The 21,608-nt window shown below is 42.7% G+C and overlaps 1 protein-coding gene across 1 annotated transcript in view; it reads left to right on the top strand.

Moving 5' to 3' along the window:
* The window catches only part of SLC1A2 (solute carrier family 1 member 2), a 201,236-nt gene extending 188,228 nt beyond the window's left edge, over positions 1-13,008 (top strand). The window contains exon 11 of the mRNA XM_082270152.1: positions 11,572-13,008. Within this exon, the coding sequence (XP_082126278.1) occupies positions 11,572-11,640 (69 nt within the window). The 3' untranslated portion in view covers positions 11,641-13,008. The remainder of the gene's footprint in view (positions 1-11,571) is intronic.
* The last annotated feature ends 8,600 nt before the right edge of the window (positions 13,009-21,608 follow it).

Genomic DNA, 21,608 nt, shown 5'->3' with positions numbered 1-21,608 from the left:
TTATATGAAATTCCCCCCCAAAAAAATGTAAAAATCAACATTTTTTTAAATTTTTGGCCAATTTGTTTTCTGCTACCTATGTTTGGTAAAAAAAATCACAATAAGCGTATTTTGATTGGTTTGCGCAAAAGTTATTGTGTTTACTAACTAAGGGAAAGATTTCTGTCATTTTTGGTGTTTTTTTTTAACGCGTAATGGCGGCGATCTGCGATTTTTTTTGCGGGACTGCGACATTGCGGCGGACAGATCGAACCCTTGACTGACATTTTTGACACTTTTGGGGGTACCAGTGACATTACTGCAGTAATCAGTGCTATATATATGCACTGTTACTGTAAAAATGACACTGGCAGGGAAGGGGTTAATTTTATTGGAGAGGGAGGGGTTAATGTATGCCTGGTGCTTACTAACGTGTGGGGGGGGGGTGACTGAGTGACACAAGGACAGATTGCATGTTCAGCTATGCTGAACACTGCAATCTGTCACTCCCTGTCACTGAGGAGATCTGCCCGCTCTGTTTACACAGGCGGGCCGATCTCCAAACTAGATTCCCCGACGATCGGGGAAGAGCAGCGGCAATCGCCGCCGCTCCTCCCCTGGCCCGACTCCCGCTGTGACTGAAAACAGCGGGAGCGAGCCTCCGGCGGCACACGCCGCCCACAAAGGGCGGAGTCCAGCGACTGCAGTAGCAGCAATGTGAGCAGTGGTAAAGAGGTTAAAAAAAAAAAAAAAAAAAGGTCACACGATTTTGATTTTATTTTTTATCATAGAATTTTCAAGTAGATACAATAACGATGCAGTAAAAGAAGAGGAAAGGGAATTCAAATGGAGGGCAGCAACAGATAAAAGGCCGTCGGATTTTAACATATTGGCAGATGGTGTACTTGAAAATGGAGCTTCTTAAATATTTTAGCTAACATTCTGCTCTTCCATCATATAAAATATTTAAACTTTAGTTATTACATTTTCTACTGCCTTATGGTGGAAAGGGAGTGAATCTATATTATTGTTTCTTAACTCCAGCCCGCCCAGGCTGTCTAGTTTTAGTCTGCAGTCTACACTCTTAGATTCCAGATGTACCAATGTTAATGGGATTTATTTTTCTAAGATGATTGTTTGTACGTAAACCTAGGAGTTTGTGTTATTAATGCTAGATGCAAATTCTTTTTGTACATTTGTATATAATCAATCTGACATGGTTACTGTTCCTATCAACACTTTAAGCGTAAAATAATAACATGAACATTGGGCAATTCCCAATTTGGGTGCTCTGCACATTGACTGTGCCTAGTTTAGAGAACATGATGTGTGAGAAGCTACATTTGTTCTGTGATGTTCTTGAATTCTTCATCTCTGGCCATTGAGGAAAAGCAGCTGTTATTTTTAATACATTAAACTTATTTGCTAGACGCTTCTGCTTGTCTTGCTGTGTCTCCTGGAGCTTGCTTGGGGCATGTGTGAATCTGCTGTACTCTATTGCATGCCACCGATATCTCGGAATGCTTCCTGCTTGCCTCTCTGTCTGCATGGACTATACTAATCTTGCATTCTAATTCCTCTTACTAATAAAGAATATTTTTGTGTTTTATTGATGCTAGTAAGAAGTAGCCACCATACACTTACACACACACACACACTTCAGTTGCTTAACATACCCACTGGCATAAAACTAATTATATATTAAATAATTATATATATTATAATTAAAAAAATCTATTGCGACCCAGTTACAGCATATTGCAGAAGGGTTATGATAAACAAGGGTTATGAATGAACACACTGGCCCTGTGCTTTGGCTCTTTGCGCCATATGCAGATGCTTCCAGACCAGGGCCAAGGGCAAACATTGCATGGGTGGGTGCCCATTCTGTCTTTTCAGTCCAACCAGCAAAAAATAAAATGTACATTTCATATATAAAGGACAGCCCTGCCTTTAGAAATCATGGGGCCCCATACAGTCTACGCACACAGGGTCTCCCCCACCTTGGACACCCAGAGGAAGAGTATGAGGCAGTATGTGCAGCACGCTGCGGCAAACTGTGGGTGCGGAAAAATGCACATTTTGATTTACAGGCGGTCCCCGGGTTACAAACATCCAACTTACAAATGACTCCTACTTAGGAACGGAAGGAGACAACAGGAAGTGAGAGGAAATCTCCCCCTAGGAAGGGAAATTTACTCCTGTAAGAGTTCTTATGGGAAAAAGGTGTCTCCACTGAAGATTTATCACCAATCCTCGATTCCACAACCCAAATTTTTCAAAATCCAGTTGTTATAGGGACAGAAAGTGAGGTGAAATCTTCTAAACAGGGGCACAGACAGCAAAACAAATGTTACAGGGGTGTTAACCCTTTCCTATGCTATTCAAAAAACGTAAAAAATGATTCTTTTGGCTGGAGCTACACCTAATAAATGTACCTGTTCTGACTTACAAACAAATTCGACTTAAGAACAAACCTACAGACCCTATCTTGTTTGTAACCCGGGGACCGCCTGTAGATGAAGAGGTGGAACTTTAATTTGTTTGGAGCCGAGGTATGAAGGGCCGCTGCCCATTTGATTAATGCTGAGCTCCATATTTTTACTTTGGGCCAGCTTGGCTTGATGTGGATATGCATATCTGATATGAGGAGGGCTTCTGGGGGTGCTGTAAATCAGTGTAGTAGTCCATACAGGGCTGCTGTTAGAAATCATGGGGTCCTATACAGTCTCCCCTACACACCACTACCCTGGAGTGCAGCAAAACAAAGGCACTGACTTTATTCCCCTACACCCCAAAAATTAAAAAAAGTTCTCACCTCCTAGGCCCCTTTGTTGACCTGATAGGGCCCAGGGAAATGTAACTTAAGCCCTGGTAAGCAAGTAGGAGTGGGGGTGTAGTCTAATAAATCCATTTATTCTTTTTAGGCAGAAGATAACAAGAATGTTACATAGTTAGTCTGTTTGACAAAAGAAAAAAAAATCCATCTAGTTCAACCAATAAAACATTTGCCCTGGGCCCCCCTGTTTAGATGATGAGGTCTGGGCCCAGTACAACAGGACCAGTTGTACTGCTTTATCAGCGGCCTTGAGTCTATACTAAATACAGTGTGAGCCATGATCTTCTGGGTTCTGCGCAAGTGACTTCCCCTCTGCACATAGAACACAGAGAGTCTTTTTGTAATGTACCTGGTGGTGGAAAATGATGTGTGCAGGTATCTCTAACACCTCTGGCTCAGGAACCCTGGTAAAGTGACAGGAGCGCCTGAGCACAGAGTGGGCACGAGTGTCTGACTGGTCTTCTGTTGCAGGAGGCTGTGCGTTGCTGAAGAGCAGGCTGTGCATTGTGGAAGAGCAGGCTGTACTGGCAGGGAGACTATAGCAGGAGATAGGCAGGGCCGTCTTTAACACAGGGCAAAAAGGGCAGCTGCCCTGGGTCCAGTCATTCTTGTGGGGCCCAAAGCAGCTGCCCCTTGAGCCCGCACTGGCTGCAAATAGGTAATAAGTGGGTTTTGGGAGGGCCCAAGAAAATATTTGCCCAGGGTCCAATCATAATTAAAGACGGCCCTGGAGATAGGCACAGGTCAGCAGGCTCAGATGCAGGTAAGCAGGGTCAGGCAGTTTGGGTCGGCAACTGATAGGCAGATCAAGTACAAAGCAGCAGGCAGAAGGGTAATCAAAGTCAAGCAAGGGTCAGTAACCGCAGGCAGATGGGCGGATAAGCAGAAGGAGCAGCCAGAGAACAAATTCAAAGACATGCCAGGGGTCGGTACAGGCAGCGTTCAGGCAGAGTCAGGAGGAGATCAAGTCAGTAACAGGGAGTCAGCAGAGGAACAGGTAGCAGATACTCAGGAAATAATAGACCAAACGGCAAAGACCCATAGTCCAGCCTAAATAGCCCACCTGGCTATTGGACGCGCTCGCGCTACTGTTCGTGCATGCACACCTGCGAATCAGCCATGGACCAATCTTCTGCGCACAGGAAAGTGCCTTTCCTGACACCTTTGTACAGTGTTACCGCCAGTCCTAGAATTAATTATATTTTTTTCAATGAGCACAAGGTGTTCTCTAAATTGATAAGGTAGAGATTGTGAAGTCACCGCCCTCCTCTCCACCTTGTTCAATGCCTTGTATCGATTGAAAAAAATACAGGGCATTTTATGAATGGCAGAGATGCTGAGAAAGCAACCTCCTTGAGGAAGACGGAAGATCACGGCTCTCACTGTGTGTAGTGCAGATTACTAAAATGATTTGCAGCCTCTCTAGCAGCCCTCTCGTTATCAGATATGCATACTTACTTCAAACTAAGCTGGACCAACATAAGCATGCAAAAAATATAATTCCTGGAGTGTCTTTAGGGGAAGAACAGCCATCAGCTATAAAAAACTCATCTGCAAGTGGCCCGCAGTACCCTTCAAAACAATTACATCGCAGGATGTCAGTCCTTCACCAAAGGAAAAGTCTGGGGTGGGTTTAAAAGCAGAACATCAGCCTGCCTCTCATAGGTGGCTCTGCTCCATTATGGCGCATGCGGAGCTGTGCCTTAGACATATCTGCTCACATGTAGTTGATTTTCCATACATGTGCAAAGACAGGGAAGGTTTTATCCTTTTTGACAGGTACCCTTCCCCACTTTCGGGAGACGGCGTTGCGGCACTGTCCCTTGGAAGTTTGGCCCTCTCCTCCTTTCCCCGCAGCCGAGCCAATCCGAATGCGCAGCGCGCTTCGCGCATGTGCATTAGGGACCCGCCCGTGAAACCGCAAGGCTTCACTGCCGGGTTCCCTCACCGGCAATGGTGGCGGCAGCACCCGACAGCTGATGGAAACATCGGCTGCGGTGCCGACATCGCTGGACTCCAGGACAGGTAAGAGTCCTATTATTAAAAGTCAGCAGCTACAGTATGTGTAGCTGCTGACTTTTAATTTTTGGAGGGGGAGAGGGGAGGCTGGAACACCGCTTTAAGGAGAACCTGGTACCAAAGTTCATATCACTCAGAGGCAATTTTGAAATCAAATGCAACCAACGTGTTTCGGGGAAAGGCCTCCCCTTCCTCAGGGCTTGCGCAGTGGATGTTAATTAACATCACAATTAGATGCAATCATAGACCTATGTTGTGGGTTGATAAAGACTGTGGCAGCCCTGCGGTCAGGATGGAGAGTGAGGAATATTATCTAACTTTTTTCTCACTTGCATTCTGATACATGCATTCAAATTTTAAAACATTTGCAAATCTTAGCAGAAAATATGAAGCATTAGTTCTGCACGTTATATCACAATGCAAAATATTCTTTAGCTATGTAATATGGGCATAGCGTGGAATAGAGCAAAATGCGCACTTAGCATTTACACGCTGCTCTTTTAGAAATGGTTTATGAGCCGCTTAGAGGCAAAATTCCTCATCTTCGCTTGAACAAGCTCTTTGTTCTTCTTTGCTAAATCTTTTCCTAATTGATGCTTTGCTTTCATTTCTGCATTAAAGGACTACTAAAGCTAAAGAAGAAATAATCTCATATGAAAAAATCATTAGCAGCAGGCAAAGGAAAATCAGCACAGGAAAACCTATACCCGTAGAAACCACATAGGCTGATAAGGCCAAAGGACGGTTCCTGTGCTCTGCCTTTCTTTAGCATCTTGAACTATGAAATATTAAAACATTTCCATACCATAATAATATAGAAAATTCAACCGGGGTGGATAAAACTTAAAGCTGAATCCAATAAATACACAGTTGAAATAGATGTTGTCTGGCAGAGCTGTCTAAATCAAAAGCCTAGCTAAATAAAATTACAAATCCTATGGCAGTTAAAGCAGGTCTCATATACACTATATTACTAAAAGTATTGGGACGCCTGCCTTTACACGCACATGAACTTTATTGTCATCCCAGTCTTAGTCTGTAGGGTTCAGTATTGAGTTGGCCCACCCTTTAAAGCTATAACAGCTTCAACTTTTCTGTGAAGGCTGTCCACAAGGTTTAGGAGTGTGTCTGTGGGAATGTTTGACTAGTCTTCCAGAATCACATTTGACGAGATGTGGACGAGAAGGCCTGGTTTGCAGTCTCCGCTCCAATTCATCCCAAAGGTGTTCTATTGGGGTGAGGTCAGGACTCTGCACAGGCAAGTCAAGTTCATTCACCCCAAACTCACTCATCCATGTCTTTATGGACCTTGCTTTGTGCACTGGTGGGCAGTCATGTTGGAACAGGAAGAGGCCATCCCCAAACTGTTCCCACTAAGTTGGGAGCATGAAATTGTCCAAAATGTCTTGGTATGCTGACGCTTTAAGAGTTCCCTTCACTGGAACTAAGGGGCCAAGCTCAACACCTGAAAAATAACTCCACAACATAATCCCCCCTCCTCCAAATGATGTGGACCAGTGCACAAAGCAAGGTCCATAAAAACATGGATGAGCGAGTTTGGGGTGGAGGAACTTGACTGGCCTGCACAGAGTCCTGACCTCAACCCGATAGAACACCTTTGGGATGAATTAGAGCAAGACACCGAGCCAGGCCTTCTCTTCCACAGCAGTGCCTGACCTCACAAATGCTCTTCTGGAGAAATGGTCAGGAATCTGCAGGCCAGTCAAGTTCCTCCACCCCAAACTCGCTCATCAATGTCTTTATGGACCTTGCTTTGTGCAAGGTCCAAATCATTTGGTGGAGGGGGGATTATGGTATGAGGTTGTTTTTGAGGGGTTGAGCTTGGCCCCGTAGTTCCAGTGAAGGGAACTCTTAGGAGTCAGCATACAAAGACATTTTGGACAATTTAATGATCACAACTTTGTGGGAACAGTTTGGGGATGGCCCCTTCCGGTTCCAACATGACTGCGAACCAGTGCACAAAGTAAGGTCCATAAAGACATGGATGAGTGAGTTTGGGGAGGATGAACTGAGGAAGGAGCGCATGCTCCGACAACGCATCGCCTATCTACGCCATCACGCCCCACGTTGTTAGCCGGAAGCCGGAAGTACGCCGCAGGAAGTCCCGACAGTGTCCACAGTGTCACCAGGGTTCGGAGAAAGCCGTTCTTCCATCGGCTCGAGCGAATCACACAGCGGATCGGTCGGATCTCATCCATACAGGCACCCGGATAACTGATCTTTCGGATCAACTTCAAGGCTATCATTCACTGCTGGTTATATCTATTGTTTGTGAGTATATAGTGTGCTGTGTTTCATTAAAATTTGAAGTCATACTACACTTAGAGTGGCGCCTGCCTTCTTTTCCAGTCTCCAACATCCGTGTCTGACCTCACAAATGCGCTTCTGGAATTATGGTCAAACATTCCCATAGACACACTCCTAAACCTTGTGGACAGTCTTCCTAGAAGAGTTGAAGCTGTTATAGCTGCAAAGGGTTGGCCAACTCATTATTGAACCCTACGGACTAAGACTGGGATGCCATTAAAGTTTATGTGCTTGTAAAGGCAGGCGTCCCAATACTTTTGGTAATATAATGTATATGAGACCTGCTTTACCTGCCATAGGATTTGTAATTCTATTTAGCTAGGATTTTCATTTAGACAGCCCTGCCATACGGCATAGCTAGATCGTGACCTCACTTTTCTCTACTGCAGTTACAGTAAGTCAGACAGCTTGGTCACTAGCCTACCCCAACATGCTGATTGGACAATAAAGAGCAGCAGCATATTGATGAGGTCTTCTCTCTGATGCTCCTTTCTAAAGCCATATTCTGGACGGTAGATCAACAGAATGGTGCAATGCAGAAGGTTGAATAACTCATCATCACTCCCTCTTCGAGACTGAATGCTGTTTAGCATAAGATTACAGAGGCCTGTTATAAAGCCAGACTTAAAAATGTACAGTGAGGCAAAAAAAGTATTTGATCCCCCGCTGATTTTGTACGTTTGCCCACAAGAAATGATCAGTCTATCATTTTAATGGTAGATTTATTTTAACAGTGAGAGACAGAATAACAACACAAATATCCAAGAAAACGCATTTCAAAAAAGTTATAAATTGATTTGCATTTTAATGAGTGAAGTAAGTATTTGACCCCTTGGCAAAACATGACTTATTACTTGGTGGTAAAACCCTCGTTGGCAAGCACAGAGGTCAGATGTTTCTTGTAGTTGGCTACTAGGTTTGCACACATCTCAGGAGAGATTTTGTCCCACTTATCTTTGCAGATCCTCTCCAAGTCATTAAGGTTTCGAGGCTGACGTTTGGTAACTCGAACCTTTAGCTCCTTCCACATATTTTCTATGAGATTAAGGTCTGGAGACTGGCTAGGCCACTTCAGGACCCTAATGTGCTTCTTCTTGAGCCACTACTTTGTTGCCTTGGCCGTGGGTTTAGGGTCATTGGCATGCTGGAATACCCAACCATGAGTCATTTTCAATGCCCTGGCTGAGGAAATAAGATTTTCGCTCAAGATTTGATGGTACATGGCCCCGTCCATCATCCCTTAGTGCAGTGAAGTTGTCCTGTCCCCTTAGCAGAAAAACACCCCCAAAGCATAATGTTTCCACCCCCATGTTTGATGATGGGGATGGTGTTCTTTGGGTCATAGGCAGAATTCCTCCTCCTCCAAACACGGCGAGTTGAGTTGATCCCAAAGAGCTTGACTTTGGTCTCATCTGACCACAACACATTCACCCAGTTCTCCTCTGAATCATTCAAATGTTCATTAGCAAACTTCAGACGGGCCTGTATATGTGCTTTCCTGAGCAGGGGGACCTTGCGGGCACTGCAGGATTTCAGTCCTTCACTGCGTAGTGTGTTACCAATTGTTTTCTTGGTGACTATGGTCCCAGCTGCCTTGATGTTATTGACAAGATTCTCCCGTGTAGTTATTGGCTGATTCCTCACCATTCTCGTGATCATTGAAATTCCACAAGATGAGATCTTGCATGGAGCCCCAGACCGAGGGAGATTGACAGTTATTTTGTGTTTCTTCCATTTGCGAATAATCGCACCAACTGTTGTCACCCTCTCATCAAGCTGCTTGGCGATGGTCTTGTAGCCCATTCCAGCCTTGTGTAGGTCTACAGTCTTGTCCCTGACATCCTTGGAACAGCTCTTTGGTCTTGGCCATGGTGGAGAGATTGGAATCTGATTGATTGATTGCTTCTCCGGACAGGTGTCTTTCATACAGGTAACAAGCTGAGATTAGGAGCACTCCCTTTGAGAGAGTGCTCCTAATCTCAGCTTGTTACCTGTATAGAAGACACATGGGAGCCAGAAATCTTGCTGATTGATAGGGGATCAAATACTTATTTTACTCATTAAAATGCAAATCAATTTATAACTTTTTTTGAAATACGTTTTTTCAGGATTTTTTTGTTGTTATTCTCGCTGTTAAAATAAACAATTATAGACTGATCATTTCTTTGGCAGTGGGAAACAGTACAAAATCAGCAGGGTATCAAATACTTTTTTCCCTCACTGTATACTAGTTGCATACTCAAAAGGAATTGTAAGGTGTTTGCATATATCTTTAATTTCACTCTATGCCCCTGCAGATTACTGACAGAGCCCTTCCTCCAACATGCCTATGTAAATTTAGAGTTCCTAAAATTTGCAGTACAGGCACATCTTGGGTGACCTAACAGTGTCATGAGGGATGTGGGCATGGACATGACATGGTATAGCAGTTCTGTCTGTGCAGAGCTTGTATGTCCCCTCTATCTCTGGATGGGATTGCTCCAGTTTCCACTCTTAAAAGAGATTTATGGCTAAAGTTCTTTTGTGGGTCACAGGAGTGCACTTACTTGTGCTTTCCTTTGACCCAGAATAAGCCGACAGCAGGCTAAAACCATTGTCATTGCCAGAATGGACCTGTTCTAAGCACATCACCGGGGGGGGATATTTACATACAAAGATTCTAATAAAGGCACGGTGGTCCTTTAATGCGAAAAACTTAACACCTCCATATTTTGACAGTATCTATTTTGTTTGGTCAAGAGATACTCAACCAACTGTGGCCTGATTTGCTAGGAATCCATGACACCATTGAAGCAACTTCTTACCATGGCCGTTCTGATAGACCCCAGTCCCTAGCTAACCAGTATGGCACATAATGGCTGCCTTCACAATATAGTGGTGAACAGATCCTCTTTAAAGCTAAAGTTAGGTAAAAAAAAAAACATTTTTTTCTTTACAGCTTTAGTTATTTTACATACCTGTAACAAAAATATGTCTTACGATGTTCAGGTTGATGGATTCTGTAGAAATCTTCACTGAAGGGCTGCCCTGTCCTCTTCCTGCTTCTGAATTCTGATGGGCATTAACCACTTAAGCCCAGGAAGATTTTACCCCCTTTCTGACCAGGGGGTATTTTGCGATTCGGCACTGCGTGACTTTAACGGACAATTGCGCGGTTGTGCGACGCTGTACCTAAACGAATTTGACGTCCTTTTTTTCCCACAAACAGAGCTTTCTTTTGGTAATATTTGATCACCTGTGCGATTTTTTGATCATGCGCTATAATCAAAAAAAGAGCGACAATTTTGCAAAAATAACAATATTTTTCACATTTTTTTAATATGAAATTCCCCCCAAAAAAATGTAAAAATCAAATTTTTTTAACATTTTTGGCCAATTTGTTTTCTCTTACCTATGTTTGGTAAAAAAAATCACAATAAGCGTATTTTGATTGGTTTGCGCAAAAGTTATTGCGTTTACTAACTAAGGGAAAGATTTTTGTCATTTTTGTTGTTTTTTTTTTTTAACAAGTAATGGCGGCGATCTGCGATTTTTTTTGTGGGACTGCGACATTGCGGCGGACAGATCGGACCCTTGACTGACATTTTTGACACTTTTGGGGGTACCAGTGACATTACTACAGTAATCAGTGCTATACATGCACTGTTACTGTAAAAATTACACTGGCAGGGAAGGGGTTAACTTTATTAGAGATGCAGTGACTATGTGTGTCCCTAGGGGCGTGATTCTTACTGTGCAGGGATGTGTCTGTGTGTGTAACAGCACAGATCAACGGTCCTACGTAGCAGGACCGTTAGATCAGTGCTTTTACACAGGGGAGAATGACAGGCGGCTTTGTTTACATTAGCCGCCTGCCTTTCTCCCTTCACAGCGGACGATCGCGAGTGACCGGCGGACATCGGGTCCGCCGGTCACACGCACGGAGGTGTCCGTGAACAAGCCAAGGCCGGAGCGCCCCTATTGGCTCCCAGGCTAGTGACGTATTGGTACGTCACTTTGCCTGGCCGGGGCTGACCGCCGCAGTATATGTACTTGCGGCGGTCGGCAACCGGTTAAGAGTTTTCGGTAGGGCTTTTTTTCTTTAAGATAATGGGTGCAGGAGCTTCCCCCTTCTAAATCACCCCTTGTCTCCGCTCCCTACTCACCTCTGATCACCGTCCCTTGGTTCCACTGTAGAGAAAAAAATATTTTGTAGCCAAACTTCTGCTTTAACACTAAATTCTATATTTTCTTCTTTTGCCATGTAGTTGATAAAAATACTATCCCGAGTACAATACATTTTCTCTAACACACACGGGGGGAACTATTAGCTGTGAGCACCAATAGAAAAATCACATTACACTTTAGGTAGAGAAGAACCTATGCTGTCTTCTTTGAAACCAGACCATAACACTGATCGTTTTCAGGTAACACTGGCAAACAACGGCAAAACGGCAGACTTCAACGCTGTTGTGGAGGAGACCCAGGAAGCGTAAGCGTTCGGAAAGCCCACCGCTGCAGCCTGTCTTCGCGAAGAGAGTCAACGTACAGTATGACATGACTATCTCATAACTACCATTACCCCACAATAATCTCTACTGCCACAGCACAGAAATACCTTCTTTGGGGGCCTCCGTGTTTTCGCAATATGCAAAAGAGGAATATCAGATCAACGATCAATTTTTGGGGTGTCGAGAATGTATGAGTAAGCTCGCACCTCATTATATGGACTCAGGTAACAAAAAAAAACAAAAAAATACAAAAACCTGCAGCCTTGGGGAGGGTTCTGTCTGCAGAACAGTGTTCACTACATTCCGTTCAATGGTTGATCCCCTACCAATGTCAGGATCTACATTCTGTCTTCATAGTATTACATAGCTCTTGTTACTCAGTGACCAGTATGTTTACACAGTGCGCACTACTGAGCTAGTGTATCTGCATCATTTGTCTTATGTCATGCTTTTCAATATTTCCAAATCATTATGTCCCCTTCCTAACTTAGCAAACCTTGCTCATAACCAACAAATAAGACCAATATTTCGTCAGGGCCACTCCCATTTTTAGCAAGCACAGCCCCCTAGGGGCTCAAACAAGTAGGCTGTCTTGTGAAAATAGGGACTTCATATCTCAATAGGGAGCTCTGTTTGTACTATAGAATAGCAACTTATTCCATACTGGACAGTCTTTCTGGTGCACTATAAAACATTTACAATTATAATATTTTTTATTTATTTCGTTTATCTTAATATATATTTATATATAGACAGCAATTAACATCAATTTTTAGACACTGCCTAAAGAGTGCTACCTTAGCTGCCTAAATATTAATACAGATGTGTAAATACATATGATCCATAACTATAATTTATTTCTATTTAAATCAATATTATATTTTATTTCTATTTATTTTTATTAAGCTATTTAAAGTAAAATTTTAGTTCCTTTGGGTATTAGCATTAATTATTCAAAGCAAAATGTTTATTTCTGCTTGTGTTTTCCAATTTTTTCGTAGAAAAGGTTTACAGTTCTCATGGTTACGGAAGCACATTTGTTGAAGGTAAAGGACCTTGTCCAATGAGGAAATGTTATTCTTAAAGTGGAAGTAAACCCTCCTATTGTTTTCAGCCAAGGAAGCTGCCATCTTGGCTTCTGTTTAATCTTCAATTGCCATGATGCTGCACATGTGACCAGTTATGACACAAGCCATTGGATGGTTTGACAGTTTGGTTGAGAGCACAACCAATGTCATAGTTACATTCCCAGCACGTACCGGGAATGTAACTGTTTTTTGAAACTGTTAAATTGATGGGTTTACTTCCACTTCGAAGTGGAACTAAACCTATCAAATTAACTATATAAAATAAATGCAGTGCTTTAGATATGAATCCATAGCATTAGGAGATGAAAAAGTTAATAGATAGGGATCCAGTGCCTGTGGTTCCATGCGACAGGTGCTAGTGAAAAGCCCCCAGCAATAGAGAGACAGACACACACTGACCCTTACCCCAAATGTTGGACTACCCAATCAGAAGTAATCAACAAAGCATTTTTAGTAATTAACTTCAAGCCGTCACACTCCTGGAGTCTCCTGGTAACTGTGTCCTTCAAGCTATAACACACTCTTTCCAGGACAATACCTCAGATCATATAGGATGTGGAGACAAGCAAGAAACACTTCATTGTGTGGTAATACTGACAAAGATATTTATTCAAAAATGCCAAAGTACTCAAAAGCAACATAGATAAAAATTGCATGTAAATCCAAGTGTCAATCGATATGTAAGAGGGAATGTTTATAACCAACAAAATGTCCAGCTTCAAATTGTGGTTCAGCTCCTCCCAACACGTTTCGTCATGATGGACATCATCAGGGGCATGGTCACATATACGTTTATTGCCATTTATATATAGTAGAGGTGGGAAATAAAGACATTTAGGAAGCAACAGAATTGAACTCTTTAAAAAAAAAAAAAAAAACAGCTACATTACTGACATCCTGAGAATGCTAACTGTCTCATTTGCTTGTGCTTTCAACCAGTCAAACTATCAAAGGACTGGAGTCATATCATAACTGATAACATGTGCAGCAACACTGAAAAGGGAAGGCAGGTTTAGTTTCTACTTTAATGGTTTCCCAAAACACTTTCATTCAAGGCATGCCGGGAATGTTAACTGTTACAGCTGCTTGTGCTTTAAACCAGACTGTCAAGCCATGCAATGACTTCTTTGGGGCCTCTGTGTTTTTGCTGCACATTATTAACCTGTGCAGCACCATGGCAACTGCAGATCAAACAGAGACTAAAATGGCAGCTTCCTTGGCCAAAAAGATTAGGAAGGTTTAATTCCACTTTAAGTAATAATTCCTAGGCGGAGTAACCCACAGCGACCGTTTAACATCCATCTTGTATTGGTAATATATTTCGGTTGCAGTGAGTTACTGCACTGAAGAGTTAGCATGCATCTCTTTATTGATATTTATAAGCACATATGAAATAACCATAGGCACCAAAGTATGTTATTGTTTCAGTTTACTTTATTGCATGAGGAGGCCCACTATTTATGTTGCCCGTAGCAACAAGATAACACTTTTTTGTGCCCATGTCAACCATTCAGTACCTCTTCACACTTTTCCACTAGAAGTACAAGAGGCAGTTGCTTCTTAATCACCATAGGCAACAAAGTCTGTTGTTGTTTCAGTTTGCTTTATTGCATGAGGAGGCCCAGTATCTATGTTGCCCATAACAACAAGATAGTTAAAGGAATACAAGCTTTTTGTGCCCATGGCAACCAATTTGAAACTCCTCACATTGTTGCACTAAAAGTACAGAGGCTTCTTGGTTACTATAGACAACAAAGCCTGTTGTTGTTTAAGTCTAATTTATTGCATGAGGCCCAGTATCTATGTTGCCCATAGCAACAAGATAACACCTTTTTCCATGCCCACGGCAACAAAGCAGAAGCCCTTCACACTGTTGCACTAAAAGTACAAAAGGCAGTAGCTTCTTGGTTACCATAGGCAACAAAGTCTGTTATTGTTTCAGTCTACTTTATTGCATGAAGAGGCCCAGTATCCATGTTACCCATAGCAACAAGATAACACTTTTTTGTGCCCATGGCAACCAATCAGAACCTCTTCACATTTTCCACTAGAAGTACAAAAGGCAGCAGCTTCTTGGTTACCATAGGCAACAAAGTCTGTTGTTGTTTCAGTTTACTTCATTGCATGAGGCCCAGTATCTATGTTGCCCATAACAACAAGATAGTTGAAGGAATGCAAGCTTTTTGCTTTTTGTGCCCATGGCAACCAATCATAAGCTCTTCCTACTGTTGCATTATAAGTACAAAGGGCAGTAGCTTATTAACCACCTTAGGCATGAGGTCCAGTGTCTGTTGCCCATAGCAACTAGATCCCCAGTAGCATTTATTTTTTTCTAGCGCAAGGTTGAGATTGGTTGCTATAAGCAACACAGACCCTTTCCTCCCGTTCTCCTAATTCTGTCCACAACCAAATACTGAAGAGGCATTAAGGCATAAGCAGTACAACGATGGCTATCAAGCACAGTTAAAGAGCTGGAGCTGCTTGTGCCCTGAAGTTCTGTAGATGATAATAGTCAATGTATCATTCATCAGAAGCATAATTAGAAGTATTGTAGAGAACCTGCAGCAATCACATCCCCACAGGCATCCCCAAGCACGCAGCATCAACCCATTCCTCATTAGAGCCTGCAGGGTGATGAGATTAGGTTAGGGGTACCCTGGAGACAGTTGCCATGAAAACCCACGTATTAGCACCTGGCTCAGCACAGCAGTACAAGCATTGTGATGCTGTATTTAGATAGCACAGGTGATGCTACAGTTTACAGAGTTCAAAAATAGCCAGAAAAAAAATGATTCCTTCCCCATGTAAAGGATGACAGTTCACAGTATCACAGAGAGTATATTCTAGTAGATAATAATCACCACTATTAGACTCAAAGCATATGTTTTTGGAGATTATTAGAGAAGATTCTATATTTTATTGTCTTTCAAATACACATTTTCTGAAACAATAATTATTTCAAAGATTTATATCATCTAAGGTGACCTTTCTTAACCTTTGTACCTCAATAGAACCCTTTAATGGGTGTCCAACCTTTTGGCTCCTCTGGGCCACATTGAGTGTAGAGAAATTTTCTCGGGCCGCATATAAAATATATACTATAGTTAAAGTATATAAGTAATAAAACGCTGCCGCGCCCTCCTGTGCTGCCACGCCCCCCCCCAGCACTAATTTAACACAACTAGTGGATGAACCCCTCCAAGGCAGCCTCCGTGGCCGTGGCCCCGACTCAAATTAATTCCTCCCCAGCAAAAAAAAAAAATTGTCAGGGGGCAGTGGGCCGCATTGCCTGCGGTTCCGGGCCGCAGGTTGGACATGCCTGCTTTAAATAGTCTGCAGATCCTGGAGAACCACTGCTAAAATTATTTTTATCAGGAGTCAGTGGGAAAAGTTCCCTTTTGCAGTGGTAGGAAGTCAATTTGTGACAGTTCAATGAGCCTTTAGAAAACTCCAGAGGAACCCTATATTTCCATGGAACCCTGGTTGAGAATGGTCTAAGATAATGACCTGTCCCAATTTGCATAACTGCTCTAATTGCAGTAAGGTTACTGTGTATCCACTTTTAGTTTTGAATTCTTCATTACTCGCATGGTAAATAGTAAACCTTACGAATAAAGAAACCTTATATTCTGGATAAATCCAGAATTGACACATTTATTTGAATCCACCACCCTTTTTTCCAAGCTCTGCCTCTTCCAGGTTCTGAAAATCAGGATTACATTGCCTAAAAAGAGACATAGTATGGAGGTGTTGGGTTGGAATAATGAGGTACTGTGTTATTTCCTACGCAACCCATGGACCTCATTTATAAAAGTGTCCAACCAACCAAGAGTGTCTTTGAGTTCAGATTAGGAAATGAAATGAGGAATCTGATTACTATAGAGTACACAAATACTTTATATTTCTGACGCTTAATGAAGCTCATGTCACGGTGTATGTTCGATTGATATTTTTATTTTAATCATGGTTAAAGCACAAATAGATAAAGCACAAAGAATTAAGCACACAATGGTAATACCAATGGTTCTTCTTCATGAATCGTGTCACCTGTCCTGCCTACGCCATGACTGATTTCGCAACCAATACATCCCTGCCAAAGGTTGACAATATAACCCAGGATGAAAAGGATGCATTGTTATAGAGAAGATACAGAGTACAGCATAGATTGTATGAGTTATTGTGCTGTGTTATACCCAGACATCTTTGTACATGTTCTTTGCTGTATGTTAGGAGCCTTTTCTCAGTCTTTTTATTTTCCTGGTCATTTTAAAAAAATATAGACTTAATGAACTGTCGCAGTCCTTTCTTAGGAATTCATTTTTCCAGGCAGGACAATATGCCAACTTTTGCACATACTTGACAAATACCAACTTGCCTTGGTGTTTGTAGAACAGGCACGACTCAAGTCAATACGGATTGAGCTCAATAACTGATGATCACTTGGTCAACTGCAATAAGCGGTCATACATAAGATTATAGCAAATCAGTTCCGATGACCTTCAGATGGCTTAGATTCATTAGAATGTAGAAACTGTCAAAGAAGCACATTGGGAATTAAAGCACAATATTTAGTAAAAGTTTCTGAATAAAACAAGAACATGCTATGTGAACAGAATTACCTCAGAATAGAAACTTCCATTAAGGATTTTGAACTCATAAAATTGAAGTCAAAGCTTTGGAAATTGCCAGTTGCTATTTACTCTTTCTTCCATCCTTGAAAAGCACAACCTCAATAACATTATTTTAAAATCTATATTGTTGTACTTATATGTATAGAAGTTGCACAGGTCAAGGTGGTCTAGAGCTGGACCATGGACAAAAATCTTGGACACAATATTTAATATCCCCCGTCAGCCTTAATTACAACCTCAACTTTACCTCTCTCTGGTTGGTTTACATATTTACATATTACTGTAATGGTATCAACCATCGTTCAGAAATCATTCACTTCCAATATGGCCTCCCATCCAGCTAAAGGCCCCAGGCTGACTTAGGCCCTAGGGTGTTGTGTAAGTAATTTAGGTCACCAATCAGATGCCTAATTTATCCTACAGCATCTAAACCTCATTGTGTTCTTAAAGAGGGCTGAATACCTAATTTCTCAAAGTGTCTGGAAGAAGAACATAGTCAATCATTCACTTTCCCATCTGCACTGGCAAATGAAAAAGATATTTTGACTGCCATGGGCAATACAACCAATTCCTCTTTCAGACAGGCTAATAAATTAGGTCTTCTGTGTTAATAGATGGCAAGCAAACTTCCAGAACATAAACTAGGCCTGGAAAACTGGCACTCTGCACTGGTGGATAGACTATAAGTATCAGTATGCCTGAGATGTGTGTAGGCTTATAATACATCTATAGAGGCAAACCTGTTGTCTAGGCCTTGTTGGATACCAAGTCATGTGGTTTACAAAATGAAACATTTGCCTTTACAATTACGGACCAAATATTAAAACAATGGGACCAGTAACTTTTCTTCGGAAAAATGCCCTCATGCCATTATTATGGCAGGAGAGTTGAAAAGCCGATCAAAACATTCCTTTTTTATATCAACACTTTTGTGGTAAGAAATGAAGAGCATATTTTTAGAAGTTACCAACTCAATCCTTCCTCCATTCCATTTTTGTAAAGAAAAGGGTTCATTAAGTTAAAATTTGTTATTACATTGCCAAACTATTTGTAACATAATTGTTTTTGTTTTTTAAGATGTTTTATTTTTATGATTCTTTTTTTACTTTTCTTTTTATTCAATGAAAATCTTTAGTTGTAGTGATAATGCTGGCCATACACACTCGTTGGCTATGATGATTATTTCAATGAACGAACTGAGTCTTGCAAAAATGGATTGCACTAAAATACTGTATTTTCTGGCGTATAAGACTACTTTTGAACCTCAACAAAATCCCCTAAAAATGGGAGGTCGTCTTATACGCCGAGTAGAATATCTCCAAGGTAACCTAAGTATAAGTATTACCGGTAGATCATGTAATAGGGGGGTCGTCTTATACGCCCAGTCGTCTTATACGCCCAGTCGTCTTATACGCCGGAAAATACGGTAACTTCCACTCTGCAATCATTATCATCACAAAGGGACAAACAAATATGACCAAATTGATCCTTTATTTGTTCAATAAATTAGTCTATGATTTACTATATGTGTATGGCCAGCATTAGTGCTTGTTTATGAAGATTGAAAAAATAACGGAAAATTTATATCAAATACTTACCGTAATTTTCCTTTCCTGATGGACTCCATGGCAGCATACGTATCGGGTTTGGCTCCGCCTCCAAACCTACCCAATGGACCTCACTCCCATAAATCTTTGCTCCTGTTCAGCACACGTGTTCTGTAACTATCCTCCACAGAAATCCGGGAGGGAACTCCTGCTGCCATGGAGTCCATCAGGAAAGGAAAATTACGGTAAGTATTTGATATAAATTTTCCGTTTTCCTGACAGACTCCATGGCAGCATACGTATCGGGAAATAACTCGCCGTACACACAGGGTGGGCAGGTGCTGAACAGAAAAATTTTAATGCATTTTGTCAAACAGACAGGACTTGCAAACCAAAATTCACAGACGAAAGAGCCGCTGGCTCAACACAGTAATGGGACAGGAACGTGTTAATAGAGGACCACGACGCTGCTCTGCAGATGACTTCAGGAGCCACATGTCTGGATACTGCCCAGGAGGTAGAGATGCTCCGCGTCGAATGAGCTGTAACTACTGCTGGAGGGGTCAAGCCCTTAGCCCTATAAGCCCACTGGATGGTCTGGATGATCCAGGAGGAAATGGATCTCGTCGAGGCTCTTGAACCTTTGTTTTTCCCATAGAAGGTAACAAAAAGATGTTCTGATTTTCTGAAAGAGGAAGTGGCATCTAAATATTTCCTAATACATTTTCCAACATCCAGAGGATGAACCAAAGAATCTTCCTCTTCCTGTCTAAAGGTTGGTAACACTGTTTCTATGTTTTCATGGAAGACAGAAGTCCTTTTTGGTCTCGCATCCAGCATGGGAATGAGCACCACTCTGTCAGGAAAAAATGTTAAGAAAGGCTCTTGTGTCCCAAAGGACCCAATTTCCGACACTCTTTTTGCTGAGGTTACAGCTACCAGAAACACTGTTATCAGTGTAAGCTCTCTTATGGTTAAAGAATCAGACCTGTCTTGAATCTGACCCGCCAGGAAATCCAGAACTAGTGGCAGATCCCACTTGGGAAACCTGGGTTTTCTCTGAGGTCTGATTCTCACTGCCCCTTGGAAGAACTGACGAATTAGGGCATGAGTGGCCCAGGAGATCCCTGTAAAAGCGGAAATAGCCGAGACCTGGACTCTGAGCGAACTCACTGATAGAGGCAAGTCCAGTCCTGATTGGAGAAAACTCAACACATCCTGGATCTTAATTGAAGATTGAGGATCAGACCTTGTAGTCAGCTGTGCAGAAAATTTTTCCCAGATTCTCTGATAAACCCTGTTCGTTGAGCTTCTTCTAGCACTAAGCAATGTCGAGATTGCCGTTTCTGGACAGCCTAAAGCCTGTAACCTCCTCCTCTCAACATCCAGACCCTGAGATGTAGACGGTCTGGGCACGGATGGAGTACAGACCCCTGGGACAACAGATCCGGTCTGAAGGGTAGCGGGATTGGGTCTCGGACACTGAGTAGCGTCAGAAGGGGAAACCATGGCCTGTTCGGCCAGAAGGGAATCACCGCCACTACCTCCACTGGCTCCGACCTGAGTCTCCGAAGAAACTGTAACACAATCGGAATTGGTGGGAAGGCATATGCCCTGTGGAATCTCCACTGATCCGAGAGTGCATCTATCCCTGATGCTTGTGGATCTCTGAATCTTGAATAGTACCTCGGCAGTTTGTGATTGCAGGGGGAGGCGAAGAGGTCTACCTCTGGAGAGAGCCCCAATGTTAGGATCCAGTCGAACGTCTCCTTGTGAAGGGACCACTCGTTGTTGTCCAGATCCACTCTGGACAAGAAGTCTGCTTTGACATTCTGGACTCCTGGAACATAAACCGCTGAAAGATTCAAGAGATTTCTCTGTGCCCAGGACATAATCGGCTCCACTTCCCTCAATAGAGACCAGCTGCGTGTTCCCCCTTGTTTCCTGATGTATGCCACTGCTGAGGTGTTGTCCAGACGCAGTATGACAGGTTGGTCTTTTATCAGGTGAGAAAATGCCCGAAGAGCTTGGAATGCTGCTCGGAGTTCCAGTATGTTGGATACTAATCCTCGAGTGGAAAACTCCCACCTGCCCTGTGCCACCTCCGACAGACAGTGGGCACCCCAGCCTATGTTGCTGGCGTCCGAGGTAACCACTACCCACGGAGCTGGCTTCAGAGAGTGGCAGTTCAGCAGGTGGTCTCTGCACAACCACCAGGGGAGACTCGCTCTCATTGAAGGGGTTAAGAAGATGCGTTGATCCAGATGCCACGTATCCCATTGCTGAAGGAATCCCTTCTGAAAGGGTCTCATCCTCCACAGGGCCCACTTCACCATGGGGACTACTGCGACCATAGTCCCGATCACCTTCAGGCATTGACGTGCCTGAAGATGAGAGGATGAGAGGGCAAAGCGAATCCTGTCTCAAAGTGTCCCTATTTTTTCCTCTGGAAGAGAGATAGTTGCCTTCTCTGTGTTGAACAGAGCGCCCAAGTAGATCAGGGACTGAGTTGGAATCAGGTGACTCTTCTCCTTGTTGAGTAACCAACCAAACTTCTGGAGAGTGGACACGACCTGCTCCAGATGGACTAATAGTTGGTCTCTGTCTTGGGACAACAGGAGGAGATCGTCCAAATAGTGGTGAAGACGGATACCTTTCAATCTCAGTAGGGCTACCACGGCCAATAA

Source organism: Pelophylax lessonae (assembly GCF_965119305.1).
Source record: "Pelophylax lessonae genome assembly, chromosome: 10".
NCBI classification, from domain to species: Eukaryota; Metazoa; Chordata; class Amphibia; order Anura; family Ranidae; genus Pelophylax; species Pelophylax lessonae.
Note: the sequence above shows the minus strand (reverse complement) of the source record. Positions and strands in the feature narration are given on the sequence as shown.